The sequence below is a fragment of the Megalobrama amblycephala genome, linkage group LG1 (assembly GCF_018812025.1).
Source record: "Megalobrama amblycephala isolate DHTTF-2021 linkage group LG1, ASM1881202v1, whole genome shotgun sequence".
NCBI lineage: Eukaryota > Metazoa > Chordata > Actinopteri > Cypriniformes > Xenocyprididae > Megalobrama > Megalobrama amblycephala.
The window spans coordinates 45,521,111-45,539,048 of record NC_063044.1 but is presented as its reverse complement, the minus strand read 5'-3'; the positions used below and the strand labels follow the sequence as shown (position 1 = coordinate 45,539,048).

Below are 17,938 nucleotides of genomic sequence, written 5' to 3'. Positions count from 1 at the left end.
GTTACATTTTGGTGTAAATGTATATTTTAGCTCTTTATCCTCATTAGTTACTGTAGTTACCCTAATTAAAATTTTGCTTGTGCATATTTAATTTAAACATTTTTGGGTTAGCATGAGAAAAAGTTAAAGGGGTGGTTGATTATGATTTCACTTTTTTAACTTTAGTTAGTGTGTAATGTTGCTGTTTGAGCATAAACAATGTCTGCAAAGTTACAACGCTCAAAGTTCAATGCAAAGGGAGATATTTTCTTTTACAGAAATCTCTTTTTAAGGGCCACAACAAGCTTCTTCCGGGGTTGGTGACATCACAAACCCCAAAATTGACATAAACCGTGCCCCCGGGAACACCCAACAAAGGGGGTGAGGCCATGTTAGGCTGCTTTAGAGAAGAGGAAGAGCTGTCGTACTAGAGTGTTGTTGCCATGCCGTCATTTTGCTTCACAAACTAATGATAGTTGATGAGTTGAATCAACTCCACAGCAACTACATAAATGTATCCACTAACAGTTCAGAAACGTCCAGATGCTTTCTAAAAGTTGCAACTTCTTCCTGAGTCTCTCCATCAGTGTCCGACTCTGGTTTGAACAATGTAAGGCTGAACACTATTACTGACAATCCTCATTTTGGCTGCGTGAGATTCTCCAGCTTTATTGTTGTTGAGCAACCGAAGCACGAGCTGTTAAAGCTCCGCCCTCTTCTGAAAAACGGGCAGCAGCTCATTTGCATTTAAAGGGACACACACAAATGGGGCAAATTTGTCAAGCTATAATAAATGATCTGTGGGGTATTTTGAGCTGAAACTTCACAGACACATTCTGGAGACACCAGAGACTTATATTACATCTTGTAAAAGTGGCATTATAGGTCAATTTAAATTAAATTATAGGTCCAATTTTTTGTTTTTCTTTTACCATTAAAGTAATGGTTAGACATTTGAATAAAAATGCTTTTGACTGTAGCTTTGTAATTATTGGTTTAAATTTAAAAAGCTTCTCCAACACCGCAAGCTTTGTTACAACCACCATACAACACTGCACCAATGAACATTCTGTCTTTTATTGTTTTACAGTAAGAGATACAGATGACTACTGCACACATACAAAACATGTTCACACTATAATGGGAAACTGCTATACAGGTGATCAGAGATTGAAGGTAATGCAATCTTTGTGTTGGATTAACAATCACTCCATGGAAATAAATGTGATCTGAAAAAGCAGCTAATTTCACATCAGTCATCCACATGTATAATTTAACCCAAGCATATGACATTTTGTTACAGAATTTAGCCAGCTACAAAAATATCATTTGGATGTAGCAATACAAATGATTGGAACTAGCTATTCGGCAGTGATATGTACACAGCTGTCAATGTTTTACTGTTATTTTTATATATTTGGTAGCAATTCTATGTACAGCAAAGTTTAGCTCTATGTGAGACTTTGTATTGATATGTACATGTAGAGCACCCCAAAAAATCTTGAAACATTTTATGGGTCTCTTTTTATTGGTCAGATGATTAAGTAAAGCATTTCCAGCACATATCTTTATCTCTTTCTATTTGCGATCTAGTTTGCTGGCCATCAATTTTTTAATGTCTACGGGTCCAGCTGCGGCAGCTGCCTTTGCTTTCTCTTCCTGCTCCTTCTGATAGGTGATGATGGGGCTGATGCTCGGCCTGCGGTTCCTAGTGTTTTCCTGCAGCTGGGCATCACTAAAGGGGGGAGAACACGTCTTTTTATAGCAAAATACTGCTGGTTTGGTGACAAAAGTTTTATATTTCTGAAATAACTGGTGAATAGTGTAGAAATTGCAATTTCTACAATCAGTAGCAAAATTTACAAGTAGAAGAGGATGAATTATTGGTGAAAACACATACACAAAAAAAACTTACGAGAAATTGTGTGGTACTGGTGAAATGGCCTTTTTCTGTATTTCCTTGTAAACTGGTGACTTCAGGTAGCGATAAAAGGTATCCTAAATAAAAAGAGTTCAGAAATGTCCAGTGTGCAGCTTTATTTTAAAAGAATACTTGCGAATGTTCAAATTACTACAAAGCTTACAAATGGCCATCACAAAAATAGAGCCAAGAATACAATCACACCTTTTTCATCAGCATGAAGATGTGGGTCTGGGCAGCATCCAGTACGTATCGGTGAGGATGCTCCAGGCCTTTTACTGTAAGACCCATTGTCCTGCCATCAATATTGATCCAGCGTGGTGCTCCTGGGGCCAAAAAGGTTCTACAAAAAAAATGAGATGCTGAGAAATGTAGGCCTGACATGCAAAATACATGTAAAGCAATGATGTGCAAAAATATTGAGTATCTCACTTGAAAACTTGTTCTGCTTTCTCTGACATAGAAGCTGCTGTGCCCCATCTCAACTCCTCAGCGGCTTCCCAGAAAGCCAGATTCTCACCTGCAGTGAAAAAGAAAAACATATTCAATTAAAGCTGCAAGCACACTGCAAAAAATGCTGTTCTTACTTAGAATTTTTGTCTTGTTTCCAGTCCAAATATCTAAAAATTCTTAGATCAAGAAGCATTTTCTTGACAAGTAAAAATTATTTTCTTGTTTTTAGAAAAAATAAGTCAAAATTAAGTGAGTTTTTCCTTAAAACAAGCAAAAAAAAAAATGTTAATCCAAACTGAAAACAAGATTATATAGCTTATTTTTGGTTTGAAATATTATTTTGCTTACCCCATTGGCAGATTATTTTGCTTGTTTTAAGGAAAAACTCACTTAACTTTAAGATATTTTGACTAGAAACAAAACAAAAACTCTAAATAAGAACAGCATTTTTGCAGTGCAGCGATGAAAGGGCCCTCGCACCTGGGCTCACCGCCACCCGTTGGCATCAGGAAAACAGTGAACAGTGGGCGACGTGCATGTAAGTGAGTAAATACCGGAGAATTATGGCCAAGTCATTTCAAAGTGTCACACTTCCTGTTGCCAACAGTTGGCACTTTGACCGTAACTTAATATTGCCATGTAGATGTCTTAGCACCTAGCCAAGTGTTTCATGATTAAGTGTTGTCGGCAGGTGGCGCTATGACTGTAACTGAATGTTGGCATGTTGATGCCTTCAGGCCAGGACTCTAATAAAACATGTGAAGTTTGGGGCATATCCAACATTATATGCCCGAGTTACAACAACTTCCTGTTTCATGGTGAAACATCGAGCTTAGTCAGTCCGCCACGGACACGCCCTTCATGGAAAACTCATGATCTTGTCAATTTAATGTTGCAAAGGCCTTTAGATTAGACTGACCAAATATGATGTTGATCTGATTAAAGCTCTAGGAGGGGTTCGTTAAAGTGCAACATCTGGAAATGGCAAAAACTGCCAAAATTTTGTAAAGAATTTTCAAATGATCTCACTTCCTGTTGGGTTTTTAGATTTTGCACCCATGGGCTTTTTTGTAGGTATTGGGCTGTTACATCTGTCTACCGAATTTCAAAACTGCACGTGAAACAGAGCGCAAAGGGCACTTAATTGAAATTTTGTAGGTGGTGCTAATGAGCCATTTTGCCACACCTAACTCTGAAACCCATATCAGATGTACATTTTCACCACTTCTGACGCATGTGCAAAGTTCCATGAGTTTTCGAGCATGTTTAGACCCTCAAAAATGTGATTCATTTAGGAGAAGAAGAAGAATTGGCCAAGCAATTACAATAGGGTCCTCACACCATCGGTGCTTGGGCCCTAATTACTAATAGAAATAGTATGCCTAAAAATGGAAATGGATTTACTCACCTTCATTTTGTTCCACAATCATATGAATTACAATATAAGTAATAAATAAGCAACTATTAAAGGGTTAGTTCACCCCAAAATGAAAATTCTGTCATTAATCACTCACCCTTCCACACAAGAACAAACCTATTCCGGAAGCTCAAATGTGCTGCGTAACCAATGAGGTTCATTCTCATGTGTTACGCAGCATGTTTGAGCTTCCAGAAGAGGTTTGTTCTTGTGCGTCATTCAAGTTAGGTTCTGTTTATGATCACTGATCAAGGTTCAATCAATGCGAGTAGTCTCAGCCTCAGACGTCACGCTCACGGACTGTTGGCTGAATGTCTGATGCATGTGGCACACTTAACTATACTTCAGGATTTTCAAAGTCATCATCTGGTTGGTTGAATTCTACAGGATGTCCGGGAGACGTGTGTGTCGCGTTCTTTAACGGTCCGCCTAGAAACTAATGCCATGACGCAAAACCCCCTCATGGAAGAAGAAAACCGTCGTGTTAACAACTGTGACAATGAGAGTTTTCCAGGATCAACTAAACGCTGGATTTTCAAAAGTATGTGAAGTTCACAGTTCCATTGTTACAGTGAACTTGCACAACATTCTTAATTAGAATAATTTATTAGATACAAGCCAGTCTGTTATTGTAGGCACATCGACTTTACATTTTCACGCCCCTAAACATGACGTGGAACAAAATGAACTGTGATTGGTTGCGTTACACGTCAGTCAAACGGCCTCTTGGGCGGTCCTTGGCCAGTTTCACTGAAAGCTGCGATAGAGTCCAGACCTTCTGCCTTCAGTCTGAAGCTCTGGCTACACGAGACTAATATGCAAGTAAAAGCCTAAATTAAATCGATAGCTGCGATAGAGTCCAGACCGTCTGCTGTCAGTCTGAAGCTCTGGCTACACGAGACTAATATGCAAGTAAAAGCCTAAATTAAATCTGTTTGTCATAAAAAGCAATCAAGTCTCTTGAGAAAATTATGGATTCGTTTTCCGATCTCTTTGTGAACTTTTTGAAAAGTCAAAGTTTTAGTTGCAAAGGCAGTCTATGGAAGGAAATCTGACAGCATTCGGTCATCAAAATTATCTTCATTTGTGTTCCGATGATGAACGAAAGTTTGGAACAACATGAAGGTGAGGAATTAATGACAGAATTTTCATTTTGGGATGAACTAACCCTTTAAAATCATTTATGTTAATTGACAAAGTCAGGGTGAGTTTAATATTACATAAACTAAAAAAAAAAAAACTTTAAACAAAAATTTAAAATGCAACTGAAATAAAAGAAATCAAAGTACTTAAATTATTCAAAAAATGTCTAGCACATTATTCAACAATGTTCCTTTTGTGTTCTACAGAAGAAAGTAAGTCATGAGGGTGAGTGAATGACGGATATAATAGATAAAGATTATGATAGACATTTTTCTTTATACCAACAATTAGTCAAAGCATTAATTAAATTCACAAACCACTGAATTCCTTCTTTAGGAAAATCTTGAAGTCTGCACGGCCCCGTGGGTCATTAAGCAACTCGTAGAAGCTAAAGGACCAGCGCTCCACTCTCATCTTTGTGGGAACTTCAACACTGTAAAAAACGTAATACACCAATTTGTACACTGAATAATAATAATACACCGATTTAAAGGTACACTATGTAACTTTTGGCGCTCTAGCGGTTAATAAACAAAACTGCATGCAGAAGAACACTGTAGCAGGAGCTACTTCTCTCTGTTTATGTATATGACTGGGCTACTTTGCAGTGGCTGCCATCTAAAATAGTTCAGATATAAACACTTAGTGATTCAGGATAAGACAAAAACACAGTTTGAAAGATGGATTTAAGATGTACTCACTCATTATATAACTTTTATAAACTTTGAACAAAAAAAGTTACATAGTGTAAAATGAATGAATTGAACTATAATTAATTTAGAAAGCTCTTACTCTGCCATGTTCAGCTCCCAGTAAGTGTCATCATCAGTTTGCCAGGGATTGCTAGGAAGGCAGGGCGTGAGGAACGGGTCGTGATTCTTAAATGTTGTCATATACTTGACCAGGCTGAATGCGAAGAAAAAGATATTTAGAAGAAGCACATTTAGGTGCCAACTAAAACTGTTCTGTTTTGGTAATTTTGACTTACGCTCCAAGAGATACTGTAGACTTGACCCTTGACCTCATGACGGCCTGTTGTGTGTAGATGATCTAAAATATACAATTTGAGCCAATTAATCAATATCATTAAATAGAAAACAACCAGTTCTCTAAATGTGTGTAAAGACTCATTGTCACTTACGATTCTTCTATAATAATCATAGGTTTTTTTCTGAAAAATAAAAGGAAGAAACAACATCCTGTTACATCCTGACAAGACACCACAAGATCAACTCGCTACATGCTATTCTGTCAAACACAATTGATGTATTATGTGTGATATCTACATAGTGTCTTGCCAAACACAAACAAGCACAGGCAACTACATAAAGCCACAGTTTTAATTTCATTGAATAATAAAAAGGGACAGTCAATGTCCTGAAATTATGCTCAGGGTACAATAGCAGGGATGTACTGTGGCACACTATACATACACACTTGTTCAAAAAGTATTTCTGAGTGTTTGAATGATATTCAAGGCTTGAAAGGGCAGTTTGTGCTCTCTCGTTTGTGTGTGTGTGTGTTTATAGGAATCATCTTGAAAACTGAAGACGTATTAGTACAAATCTGCGTGGAAAGGAAAGAGAGAAAAAGAGACAATCACATTAACAGATTCACAGTCTAATCTCTCAAAGCAGTCAAACAGAGTTATATACACCACATATTATAAGTTTAAATAATATTATTATGATTGATCATGACACTGCTGTTCAAAGGTTTGGAGTTGGTAAGATTTTTTAAGGTTTTTGAAAGAAGTCTCTTATGCTTACCAAGGCTGTAATTATTTGATCAAAAATACAGTAAATACGGTAATATTGTGATATATTATTACAATTTAAATGATAATGTATTTTAAAAATTTTAATGTATTTTAAAATGTATTATTTATTCCTGTGAAGTCTTCAGTGTCACATGATTCTTTAGAAATCATTCTAATATGATGATTTGCTGCTCAATAAACATTTCTTATTATTATCATTGTTGAAAACAGTTTGCTTAATACTTTTAAGGAAACCGTGATATATTTTTTCAGGATTCTTTAATGAATAGAAAGTTCAAATAAACAGCTTTTTTTTTTTTTTAACATTACAAATGTCTTTACCATCACTTTGGATCATTTTAATGCACTCCCTCTGAATAACAGTATTGATTTCTTTAAATGTATTCTTTTTTTTCATACTGACCCCAAACTTTTGAACAGTAATGTAACTTATTATAAGACTTTATGCATTTTAAAGAGACAGTTTACGCACAAATGAAAATTCTGTCATCATTTACTCACCCTCATGTTGTTTCAAACCTGTATGACTTTCTTTCATAAGTGAAACATAAAAGATATTTTGAGAAATGTCTCAATGTTCTATTTCATTCCATACACTGGAAGTCAATGGAGTCCAGTGGTGTTTTGGATCCCACTGACTTTTTATTACATCAACAAAAACAGTTAATTAATTTATTCTCAAAAATATCATTTGTGTTCCCCAGAAGAAAGAAAGTCATACAAATCTGAAACGACATGACAGTGATTAAATTCTCTGATTTCATTACTATCCCTAGAACATCAAAGTGTAATATCATAACATTTTAATCTATTCACTTTCCAACCGGCCCTTTGTACGGTGTTCATCGTTTCATACTGAGTTTAAAATAAATTGTAGATTTGTAAGTTATCATCAGCAGCAGCATCAGCAAAACGGTAATATGATGATAAGCTGCCCTAGTGTATTTCCAACAACACGCCCAATGTGGGGAAAGGGTGGGTGGAAGGAAGGGGATCTCCTCGAAAGATCAGCAGGTCAAAAATCCTCTTATATCGTAAAGCAGATTGTGAGAGAATCTAGATGGCCATCCCAGGACTGAGACAGACACACTGCTAATCGGCTCTATAGTTAGAGCCTATGGAGTCCCTCCCACAGTAACATAAGCATTAAAAGAGATAGTTCACCCAACTCACCCTCATATTGTTCCAAGACTGTATGACTTTCCTTCTTCTGTAGAACATAAAATAAGATATTTTGAGAAATGTCTCCATGTTTTGTTTTGTTTTTGTGCACAGAATAGGTGTCAAATGGCTTCAGTGCTTTTTGGTTCCAAACAGTCAAGATATCTTCTTTTATGTTCCACAGTTTAAAGAAAGTCATACCGGTTTGGAAAGATATGAGTAAATGATGACAGAATTTTTTAGGTTCATAATGGCCTTGCTGATGGTTAGCAGAATCATCAAGTGACATCAATCATTACTGATGCTCTGGATGAGTTATTGTGGTGACTTTTGAGGGCTCACATGGAAACTCACCAGTTACCTCCTCTGTATTAGGGTCAATATGACGATCCAGGACATCCATAGCGCTGTGTGTTTGTGGCTGTAGACAGAATAAGAAAAGAAACTGTATCCTCATCATAGTGTCTTCAAAGCAACTCTAAACTAGCAGCTTCCGTCAACCACTTACTGGAGGCCTGTGGACAATCCAGTAGGCTCTCTCCTGACAGTCAAACACAACTCTGTCTGCCTTCTGACGCAGCTTCCCAGCCCTTGAAAAACAGAACACAATAAAATAAAGTAAGCACTAATAACATCACGGTACTAAAGATTTAGTAAGGGATGTTAAAGGACAAATCGCATGACAGAAATATAGCTGATGGACACTGAAAACACTGAAATAGCAGTAACCATGTACATTTTCTAAGACAGAAGGAGAGTATAGAAACTCACTGGTACTGCTCTTTAGCTTGCATCACGATAAAATCCCATTTGTGGTTCATCCATTTGTGGAGTTTGTTGTATTCCTCCTGTTAAAATACACAAAAATGTTACTGTATAATGTCATTAATGTCAACAGGAAATGGAAATTCACCCTATTTATTTTCTAAATGCATGTTACTGATATTATGCAGGTCATGCACAACAAACTTCCGTATTTTGTAAAACAGGTCACATCGCTTCTTTAAATATTGGGATGTTTTACTCAAGACATCTTCAAGATGAGCATAACCAATGTCCATTGCATATGCAGATTGATATCTAAAAGTTTTTATTTTTCTTCTTCTCACTAACATTCGAATATTAAAATTGAATAAAACGCAACAATAAAAACAACTAACTAGGTTAGCTGATTACCGTAAAAGTCAGGTATCACCATCAGTTCATGCTGCCGTTAACACTTCTCCAACAAGCGGATGCAATGAGACCTGTTTTCCTGTTTGTTCTTGTGACATTCGGCATAAAGCCTATTGTGAATGATTCATCCATTCATATGTTTATTTTTATTTTTTAATTTTGAGCCTGTAATTTTAAATCAAAATGGCATAACTCAGTGTTACAGTGTAACGACAGACTTCTCTCTGGTGATGTATGCAAGACTTCGTTTAAACCCCGCAAGCTCACGTTCAGATCTGCCTCCATGCAATCAACAACTGATGAATAGAAGTCCCCGCCCTAAATTGCTTCCTTTTTGGACAATAAGTTTCACTCTGATGTACTTCCATTGACAATTCTTGGTTTTTTTTTATGTAATATTGCTTTATTTATTATAAATGATTTATCTGTTCACATCATTTTTTTTTTACATTCATGTGCCCTTGTAATCTTTAATCAAAATAACTTAATCATCCTCTTGTAGCAACATCTCTTCTCTTCTCTGATGACGTGTATACTGGCACGAGGGCGGGTCAACCTGTCACTCACGTGAGATCAACCAATAGCGAACCACAACCATCCAACGATCCAATCAGTTCCCAATGGCCAAGTCAAGTCCCGCCCCCAACATTTTTTCTTGTTTGAGAAGCTGTTTCACTCGGATATAACAGAGAATATTCTTCTCACAACAGAGACTACTGCAACATCCATTTTACGCCGACTTTACAATTATTCCAAATAATAACTACCCTAATGAGTAATCAAATTAATATTTTTACATACCTGTTCATAAGCATCAAGCACTCCCTTTTTTCGAATGTTTCTCTTTGCCAGATAGATTGCTTTAGTGACAGAAAACACTTTTATTATGGGATGGTAACATACAAACATGTCTCTTTAAATGGGTAAATGAAAGACCTCTGGTCAGCAGATTTTCAGACACAGATTCAATATAAATTGTAATTATAAATTGCACTTCATAAAATGTGTTTATGTGACATGTTTTTTTAATTCTGCAACCAGACGTTTGTGAATAGCCAGAATATATCACAAACCGTAATCGGTGTCCTCAGCTTTCCCTTTTTGCACAGGCCAGAAATAGGGGGTCTAGACAGAGAGAAAAGGTCACCTGATTACTATGCACCATCATTTAAACATTTTTAAAGATACAAGGTCTCCTGACACAGTTACCTGAAAGCGGTACAAACTGCCATCTGGTTTGAGGATAAGCTTTTTGTGGTCCTGCAGAGGGTAGATGTACCCGAAGGCCACCAACATTGTGCCAAATGCTTGAGCCTCTGCCAAAGATCATTCAAGGACATTATTGTGCCAAGTAATGTATTCAAACACATTTAAAGCATATTTTTTTCCAAATTATTAATTATTCAAAACAATATATTTTCACAGTTACCATCATTGTCCATGTTCATATGTTTGGAGATCCATGCAACAATGTCCTGACCTGTGAGACAAGCAGAAACTATCATGACAACTCTAACTCTGAGTAATAAAGTGTGTTGAGCACATGAAAATAACCATATCTAGTTCAAAAATTAAATTAAATTAATTATTAAGCATGTCAGTGTATGTCCCAACACTAAATTTTGATGAAATGCTGTCGAAAATATTTAACAATTTTCATGCATTTGTGCTTTTTTAAATCTCAAGATTACTACTACAAGACCCAGGTTCAATTTAAGATGAAGTTCAAGTTCCTGGCTCGCTAGATTTGTCGACAACAGTTGCAGAGATTAAAGAGCAACTTTGGAACCTAAAGTAGCAAAGATCTCATCCAATTGAAGTCTGCTGTATATAGCCAGTGCCGTCAGATTATGATCTGGCAGCACAACGCTTGTGTCTGTATATAGACTGAAAGGAAATGTACAGTATACAATACACGCTAATCTGTGAACAGTGTTAATTTCAGTAGGACTCTTACTCCTTTACAAACTCACCAGCTAACGCATGGGGAATGGATGTAACATTTAGCTTCTGGTCTGATCCCTTCACTCCAGTCGATGGGTCCTGCATCTGAACCACTATGGCCTCCACCTGTGAAATTCAGGAAGTTTAATATATGAAAGTTTTATTTTTATAAAGGATTATGTTTTTATAATATAAAAGGGTTAATATATAGAAGGAAGTGCTAGAGGATACAATACAATGCTCAAGAAAAGGAAGTATCAGTCCCAGCAACTTTTGAAGTCACATTTCAGAATGACACACTGTTTCAGTTGTACATGGGGACCCATATACCAAAAGATTTCCATACAAATATTAAAACCTTATAAATGTTTGGGTTTTTTTTCCAGTAGATGTTGTGCAATGGCAGGGGTTTCAAAGACACGGCCACAGAATGGCATGAGAAAAGAAAAGTTACACAGTTAAACAATCTTTTTCTCAAGTATTTGCATAATTAAGCCAGTTTATTTTCCCAAAGTGTGTGGCATAAAATATTTGTTAATAGTTTTCTACACTCTTAGAAATAACTGTTCCAAAAGAGAGGTTTCACAGTGATGCCATAGAAGAACCAGTATTGGTTCTCCAAAGAAGCTTTCAGTGAACAGTTCTTAAAAGAAGCATTTTCTTAGTATAAAGAACATTTTAATAATCTAAAGAATCTTTTTCTCCTATAAAGAACCTTCTATGCAATGGAAAACTTCCATGGATGTCAAAGGTTCTTCATTCAAGCCAATAAAGAAGAGTGTATATGCTGTAGTGTATAAACCCATAAATTCACACACTTTAAAATCGATAGTTTCTTCATTACAAGTCAGCAGGGAAGGGCCCATTGACCTAAAAAACTTTATTTTGTCTGTGAATAACGTCTTAATGAATATTTTACTCTTACATGAGCTCTGCAAGGGTAGCTACACCAAGGTTTAACAACTAAAGTAAATTTTTGTTACAGGTGAGTTTGACACACTTGTACTATGGCAACATGCATGGCCTTTGAACTTAGAGTAAGAGATGCGGTTCTTAAGGCAAGCTGTCAGATGTGGCATGACTCCAGGCTAATTGGCTTTGAATCAGAAAGCTCTTTTAGAGCGAATCTCTTCAATGAATAGGATCTCTCCAAGAAGCTAAGAATACACAGGCTTCAGACACAAGTATAAAATAAAATAAAAATACAGTTAAATATTGGGTTATTCTATGGACGGTCTGAGAGTTTTGGTTTCTATTTAAATCATGACACTGTTAGAACAGCATTAAGGATTTTAGAAATAATAAAATGTAGGCCTATATAATTATATAATTAAAAATGTGTTGGAAAGTCAGTTACATTTATGAAACTCTACCAGGAAAGATATATTAGGGTATATTTACAACAGAATGAACAGATACAAATAGCTAGTATATAAGGTGAGTTAATTGTTCAATAATGGATCTTATTAAGAAACTAAATAAATCATCATTTGCTTACTTTGCCTTAAAAGAATGAACTTACCTTTTTAAGGCAGACCATCCGTGGCCGATAATGTTGTCCATGGTCTCGGTCCGATCTTATTGTCATTTTGTAGTCCGCGAAAACTACTTTTAAAAGAAGAAAACAATTCCTGTGTGTTAATGAGAATTTAAGTTCAGGTTTTCTGAGAGTGGTGGACAGTGCAGGTCTCTGCTACGCCTCACACACACACACACACCAGGAGAAAACAGGGACGGGCAGCGGCCAATCACAGCGCAGCTCTCTCTTCTGTATCTCCAATCTGTCTGTCATCAGAGCATCAGCGGGCACTGTGCTGCTCAAACACACCGACAGGCGGCGACCGAGAGACAGACACTCTCTCGCCACTGTTTCCTATGGGAATGTACATTTCATTTTATCTGCGCTGTTTTTCCATTACCAGAAATTGCCGTTTCAGTTACAGCCTGATTAAAGGCCTATGAGAAATTACTCAGCTGAGCAATATTGGTCCCCTGAATGAAATCATCCAGAAACAGTAAGCAGATGCAATGTATTGTTATTGTACAGGTGCACTCCCTCTACAAATTTAGAAATGAGCAATACACTTGACTTACATGAGATTCAGCTGATTTAAGTGCCATTAGCCCTATAAGGCCTACTGTATCATTTAATGATTCATTCTAACTAAGGCCTGCCTTGCTGAAAAACTTGTTGCACACAATCTGCTATGTGCCATCTAGTCACTGTCAGAAAAAAAGGTATGGAGCTTGTCACTGGGGCAGTACCCTAAAGTACAAAAGTGAAAAAGTACATCTTTGTACCTTACTTACCCCTAAATGGTCCATATAAGTACCTTAAAAGTCCATATTTGTACCTTAAAGGTACATATTAGTACCTTTTTATCTTTGTACCATTGGGTACTGCCCAAGCACCATACCTTTTTTCTGACAGTGAGTGATAGTTTATACATTTTTCAGCAAGTAAAAGGCCTTTTAGTATCATTCTAAAATGTCCACCTTCAGGTTATTGTACATGTGTACATCGTTCATGCCCACAGTTATATCAGCCTGTAGTCCACTGAAGCTAAGCAGGGTTGAGCCTGGTCTAAAGTACCTGGATGGGAGAGCTCCTGGTCCTAGGAAGACTATGGTTGCTGCTGGAAGAGGTGTTAGTGATGCCAGCAGGGAGTCCTTACCTGTGGATCTTAATGCCCCATAAAAAACCCAATATAAATGCTTCATTAATTCATGTATGTGTCTTTTTGCTGTAAAATCTTTTATGATTTTTATAAAGTAAACATACAAATATATTTTATGCTGTTATAAATAATTCAAGAAGCATGGGTTTTGATTAAAAAAAAACATGTTAAAATGTATCAAATCTGACACATCAGGCTTTTGAGGAACGTTTGTGGCTTTGTGGTTCTCTCTCTCAATCATCATTGTATTACATTGCATTCATTTGTGTAGCGTCTTGAGTATGCATGGTAGGCCTATGCATGTGCATATTGGCCCGAGCGGATTGGGTGGCCCTCAGCGTGGGCCCAGGGAACGCGGGGGCCCGTTAAAATATTTTGCATATGGGCCCAGGGCAGACTTGCTACGCCACTGACTGCATTATGTTTTGCCCCCCACAATTAAAACTACAGAGATTTGATCATAAAACTAAGCATTTAAACACCATCTTAAAGGTCCCGTTCTTCGTGATCCCATGTTTCAAACTTTAGTTAGTGTGTAATGTTGTTGTTAGAGTATAAATAAAATCTGTAAAATTTTAAAGCTCAAAGTTCAATGCCAAGCGAGATATTTTATTTAACAGAAGTCGCCTACATCGAACGGCCAGTTTGGACTACATCCCTCTACTTCCTTCTTTAATGACGTCACTAAAACAGTTTTTTGACTAACCTCCGCCCACAGGAATACACAAGAGTTGCGTTTGTAGAGTGTGTTTGTCGCCATGTCGTCGAAACGCTGTTATTTTCATCCCGCAGTCCAATCACCGGGTCTGATTCCGGCTCAAATTGATAGGGTAAAATTAAAGACATGTTTACAATAACACTGAGCGCGTGCATCTCCACGTTATGGTAAGAGGCGTGACCTTTCCGGGCAAGATGCGCTAAACTGCTGTCGAATCACAACACAGGAACCGCTGGCACAATCAGAACTCGTTACGTATTTCTGAAGGAGGGACTTCATAGAACAAGGAAGTCATCAGCCCGTTTTTATGACAGTGGAAACAGCGGTATACAGATAAGTAAATTATGTGAAAAATACTGTGTTTTTTTACACGCGAAACATGAACACATGTTATATTGCACACTATAAACACAATCAAAGGTTCAAAAAAACACGAAAAACGGGACCTTTAAGACATATTATTGGGAGCTATAGGCCAACAATGACAAATGATATTTATATGCAATTTTATGTCAGCTATTGCCTACTGTTATAAAAATCTCATTGATTTACATTACAAGCTGTCAGAATTTCATCTTAGTTTTTGTCTATATAAATAACAACATCTGCATCAAATGTCATTTTTCTTTCTTTGAATAAAAATGACATGTTTTCTTCCTCACTATGTAATTTTATATGAGATACAAACTTATTTAAGATATTACGGGGTTAAAAGTTTTAATTTAAAACAAAAAAAAGTACTGAGCGCACCCTTAAAGGATTAGTCCACTTTCAAATAAAAAAACACTTATTCTTCAAAAGAATAAGTACACAGCATTCTTCAAAATGCTTACGCTGTATGTCCTACACCTTCCCTATTCTACTTACGGAAAAAACGGAACTGGCGTTAAGTTGAATAGGGAAGGCGTAGGACATACAGCGTAAGCTTTTTGAAGAATGCGGAAAGCACGTACAAGGCGATAATTTGTGTTTATAAAGCATATACATTTACATTTTTTTTTCGAAAATGTCAGCTCGTTTCGCCAGTTAAGACCCTTATTCCTCGTCTGGTATCGTTTAAAGCACTTTGAAGCTGCACTGAAACTGTAATTTTGACCTTCAACCGTTTGGGCTCCATTGAAGTCCACTATATGGAGAATAACCCTGGAATGTTTTCATCAAAAACCTTAATTTCTTTTCGACTGAAGAGAGAAACACATGAACATCTTGGATGACATGAGGGTGAGTAAATTATCAGGAAAATTTTATTTGAAAGTGAACTAATCCTTTAAATAGGGTACAACTTTTCGCCCTGTCCGAACCCGCCCAAAACTTTGATCAGAGAGCAGAGAACTGCGCGCGCGCGCCAGTGTTATGGTAACGACGCCCCGCCCGCCACTAGCACTCAGGCGCGCGCAGTTTCACTCCCTACTGTATCGATGAAGTTGCACAAAGATGGCGGATTTCCTGCCGTCCCGGTCCTTTCTATCCGTTTGTTTTCCAAACTGTCTTCTGAACAGCAGCGAGGCGGAACAACTAAGGAAATCTAAAGAAATTGACCGAGGTCTTATGAAAGACAAACCCTATGTGAAACGGTTAGTCAAGATACTTTTGCTCGGCGCCGGAGAGAGCGGCAAGTCCACTTTCCTCAAGCAGATGCGCATCATACACGGGCAGGACTTCGATCAGCGGGCCAAAGAAGAGTTCAAAACCACCATTTACAGTAATGTTATGAAAGGTAGGAGGCGCGTTTCTTATTCACAGTCCTGTGCAAAGTGTCGTGTCGGGTCTAAACTTGACTTTAAACGGGGTCGGGTGGGATGAGAGGTTTAGCTGTAGCGTTAGCTGAAGTTGCGCTGTAACCTGCCCAGGAGAAACGCCCATGTTATTCTCTCAACTTTTCACCGCCGCGGTCCTGAACAAAGACCTCCGCGGAGGACCTGGTTTCTGTCTAAATCGTCTCCTATCTTGTCGTCACATTAAACATGTGAATTCAATCCCACTCGTGATCTCCGTTGTCAAGAAAAGAGGTTTGAATTTCACCAGAAACGACCGTTAGCGCTCCAGTTTGAACGTCTACATAAAGGAGCACGACTCTTCCGACTCACTTAAACTCACACTGGCACTTTAAAAGAACCATACATTTTCGTTTCCGAAATATTATACCCAGTATTATCTTAGTTTTTGGCATTTTATCAGAATCTCGAAGCTGCGAAGCCTCGCCTCGTGCGTGCTAATGTTTTGTCTGTCCCGAGTTAATGCCATAACTGAAACTGGATTATGTAAAATAAATCAATCCAGTATGTAAAGCCCGGCTTAAATTGTAAATCAGCTCTCTTGTTTGTTGGTATGCTGAGCCCGTCTCATAAATAACAAAGAGACTGGTGTCTAGCAGAGGCACACCACTCAACTCATATTCAAAGCCTCTTAGTTATTGGTTTCATTGTGGCATTTTTAAACTTTAAATGATGATAAGGCGATTTTCAAATGTATACATGTGTGTTTGTGTGTATATATTTCTTGTAAAGGACGTGTCTGAGTTCACGTGTTTTGGGCATTGAAATGGGTGGAGTCCAGAGCTCTCAGACTAGCACATGATGGGAACATGGGTTAAAACAGTGGCACAAACCACTCACCAACACCTGTTGTAGAAACAAACCAGCTTTACTATTTCTGACTCAGAGATTTAGACAGTTTGAAACAAGCTAAATGTATCAGATGATCCTCAAAAAGTGAATGTTATTAAGAATTTTAGGCATGTCTTTTTTATATATGTATATCTCCCAGGAGTTCATGTTAGGTTTCCGCCTTCTGACATGCTTTTTGTCGTTAAAAAAGGGGATGTGATAAATCACTATACCCACCTTGTATAACGCGGGGCTCCCCGTTTGGGCTGCCTCAGTTGGGGATTTCCAGTGCCTATTGCTGTGAAAAGATTTTGAGATTTCCTGTATTAGATTAATATGTCATAGCGGTCACCATTTACAAAGGCACCACAATGACAAATGGTTCAGCTGTGATCTCGCAGAGACTCGTCTGAAGCAGTCGCTAACATCATATCCTTCCCTAACTCAACTTAAACAGGAAGCATTTAGTCAAATGGCTGCTTGGATCTAATCGTAAGGCATTCCAGAAAACATGGAAATTTCTCCCTATAATGACTAGAGACACTTTAACAATCCGAAAGCATTTTGATTCCTTTCACACGATTGACGAGACATTCAACTCGCATGTGTCTGTAGAGATGTTATGTGTGAAGCAGAAAGGTTTCTGACTGTTTGACAGATCCGAATGGCCAGTGATCACATCTCTAAGACAAATAGTTATGTAAACCAGTTAGCCTGCATGTTTTAGCACTGCAGCTGCCCTGCGACCTGATGAAGCGCTAGCCAGTAGTGCCAGTACCCAGTGATGGAGGGTATTACATTGAAAAGTTTGGGGTCGGTTAAATTTGTATTTGAAAGAAGCCTATTATGTACACCCAGGCTGCGTTTGTTAGATCAAAAACCCATTAAAAATAACAGTTTTCTATTTTTAATATATTTTAAAATGTAATTTGTTCCTGTGATGGAAAAGCTGAATTTTCAGC

The 17,938-nt window shown here is 37.6% G+C and overlaps 2 protein-coding genes across 4 annotated transcripts in view; one reads left to right on the top strand and one right to left on the bottom strand.

Moving 5' to 3' along the window:
* Positions 1-1,040: 1,040 nt before the first annotated feature.
* Positions 1,041-17,368, bottom strand: rgs9a (regulator of G protein signaling 9a). Of its 3 annotated transcripts, none has more exons than XM_048195748.1 (21): positions 17,214-17,368; positions 16,986-16,991; positions 13,568-13,657; positions 12,693-12,847; positions 12,497-12,582; positions 11,004-11,100; positions 10,460-10,510; positions 10,240-10,346; positions 10,104-10,155; positions 9,832-9,890; positions 8,626-8,702; positions 8,363-8,444; positions 8,216-8,275; positions 6,055-6,084; positions 5,902-5,963; positions 5,706-5,819; positions 5,231-5,346; positions 2,333-2,420; positions 2,105-2,243; positions 1,895-1,977; positions 1,041-1,714 (listed from the first exon to the last, which is right to left on the bottom strand). In XM_048195748.1, exons 5-21 carry the CDS (start codon positions 12,560-12,562, stop codon positions 1,558-1,560), a joined length of 1,440 nt encoding a protein of 479 aa, XP_048051705.1. In that variant the 5' UTR covers positions 12,563-12,582; positions 12,693-12,847; positions 13,568-13,657; positions 16,986-16,991; positions 17,214-17,368; the 3' UTR covers positions 1,041-1,557. The 3 variants fall into 3 exon arrangements, with proteins under 3 accessions (XP_048051705.1, XP_048051711.1, XP_048051719.1); XM_048195754.1 differs by having other exon boundaries at positions 12,497-12,579; XM_048195762.1 differs by lacking the exon at positions 12,693-12,847.
* The window catches only part of gna13b (guanine nucleotide binding protein (G protein), alpha 13b), a 31,388-nt gene continuing 29,181 nt past the window's right edge, over positions 15,732-17,938 (top strand). The window contains exon 1 of the mRNA XM_048195764.1: positions 15,732-16,087. Coding sequence (XP_048051721.1) covers positions 15,805-16,087 — 283 coding nt within the window. The 5' untranslated portion in view covers positions 15,732-15,804. The remainder of the gene's footprint in view (positions 16,088-17,938) is intronic.

Bases quoted from the DNA above. Each gene is read 5' to 3' on its own strand.
- rgs9a (XM_048195748.1), bottom strand. From the start codon at position 12,562: ATGACAATAAGATCGGACCGAGACCATGGACAACATTATCGGCCACGG. The intron at 5,347-5,705 runs GTAAGAGCTTTC...CGTTTTTTACAG, and splicing joins TGGGAGCTGAACATGGCAGA to TGTTGAAGTTCCCACAAAGA. The intron at 2,421-5,230 runs GTTTGTGAATTT...TTTTCACTGCAG, and splicing joins CCTAAAGAAGGAATTCAGTG to GTGAGAATCTGGCTTTCTGG.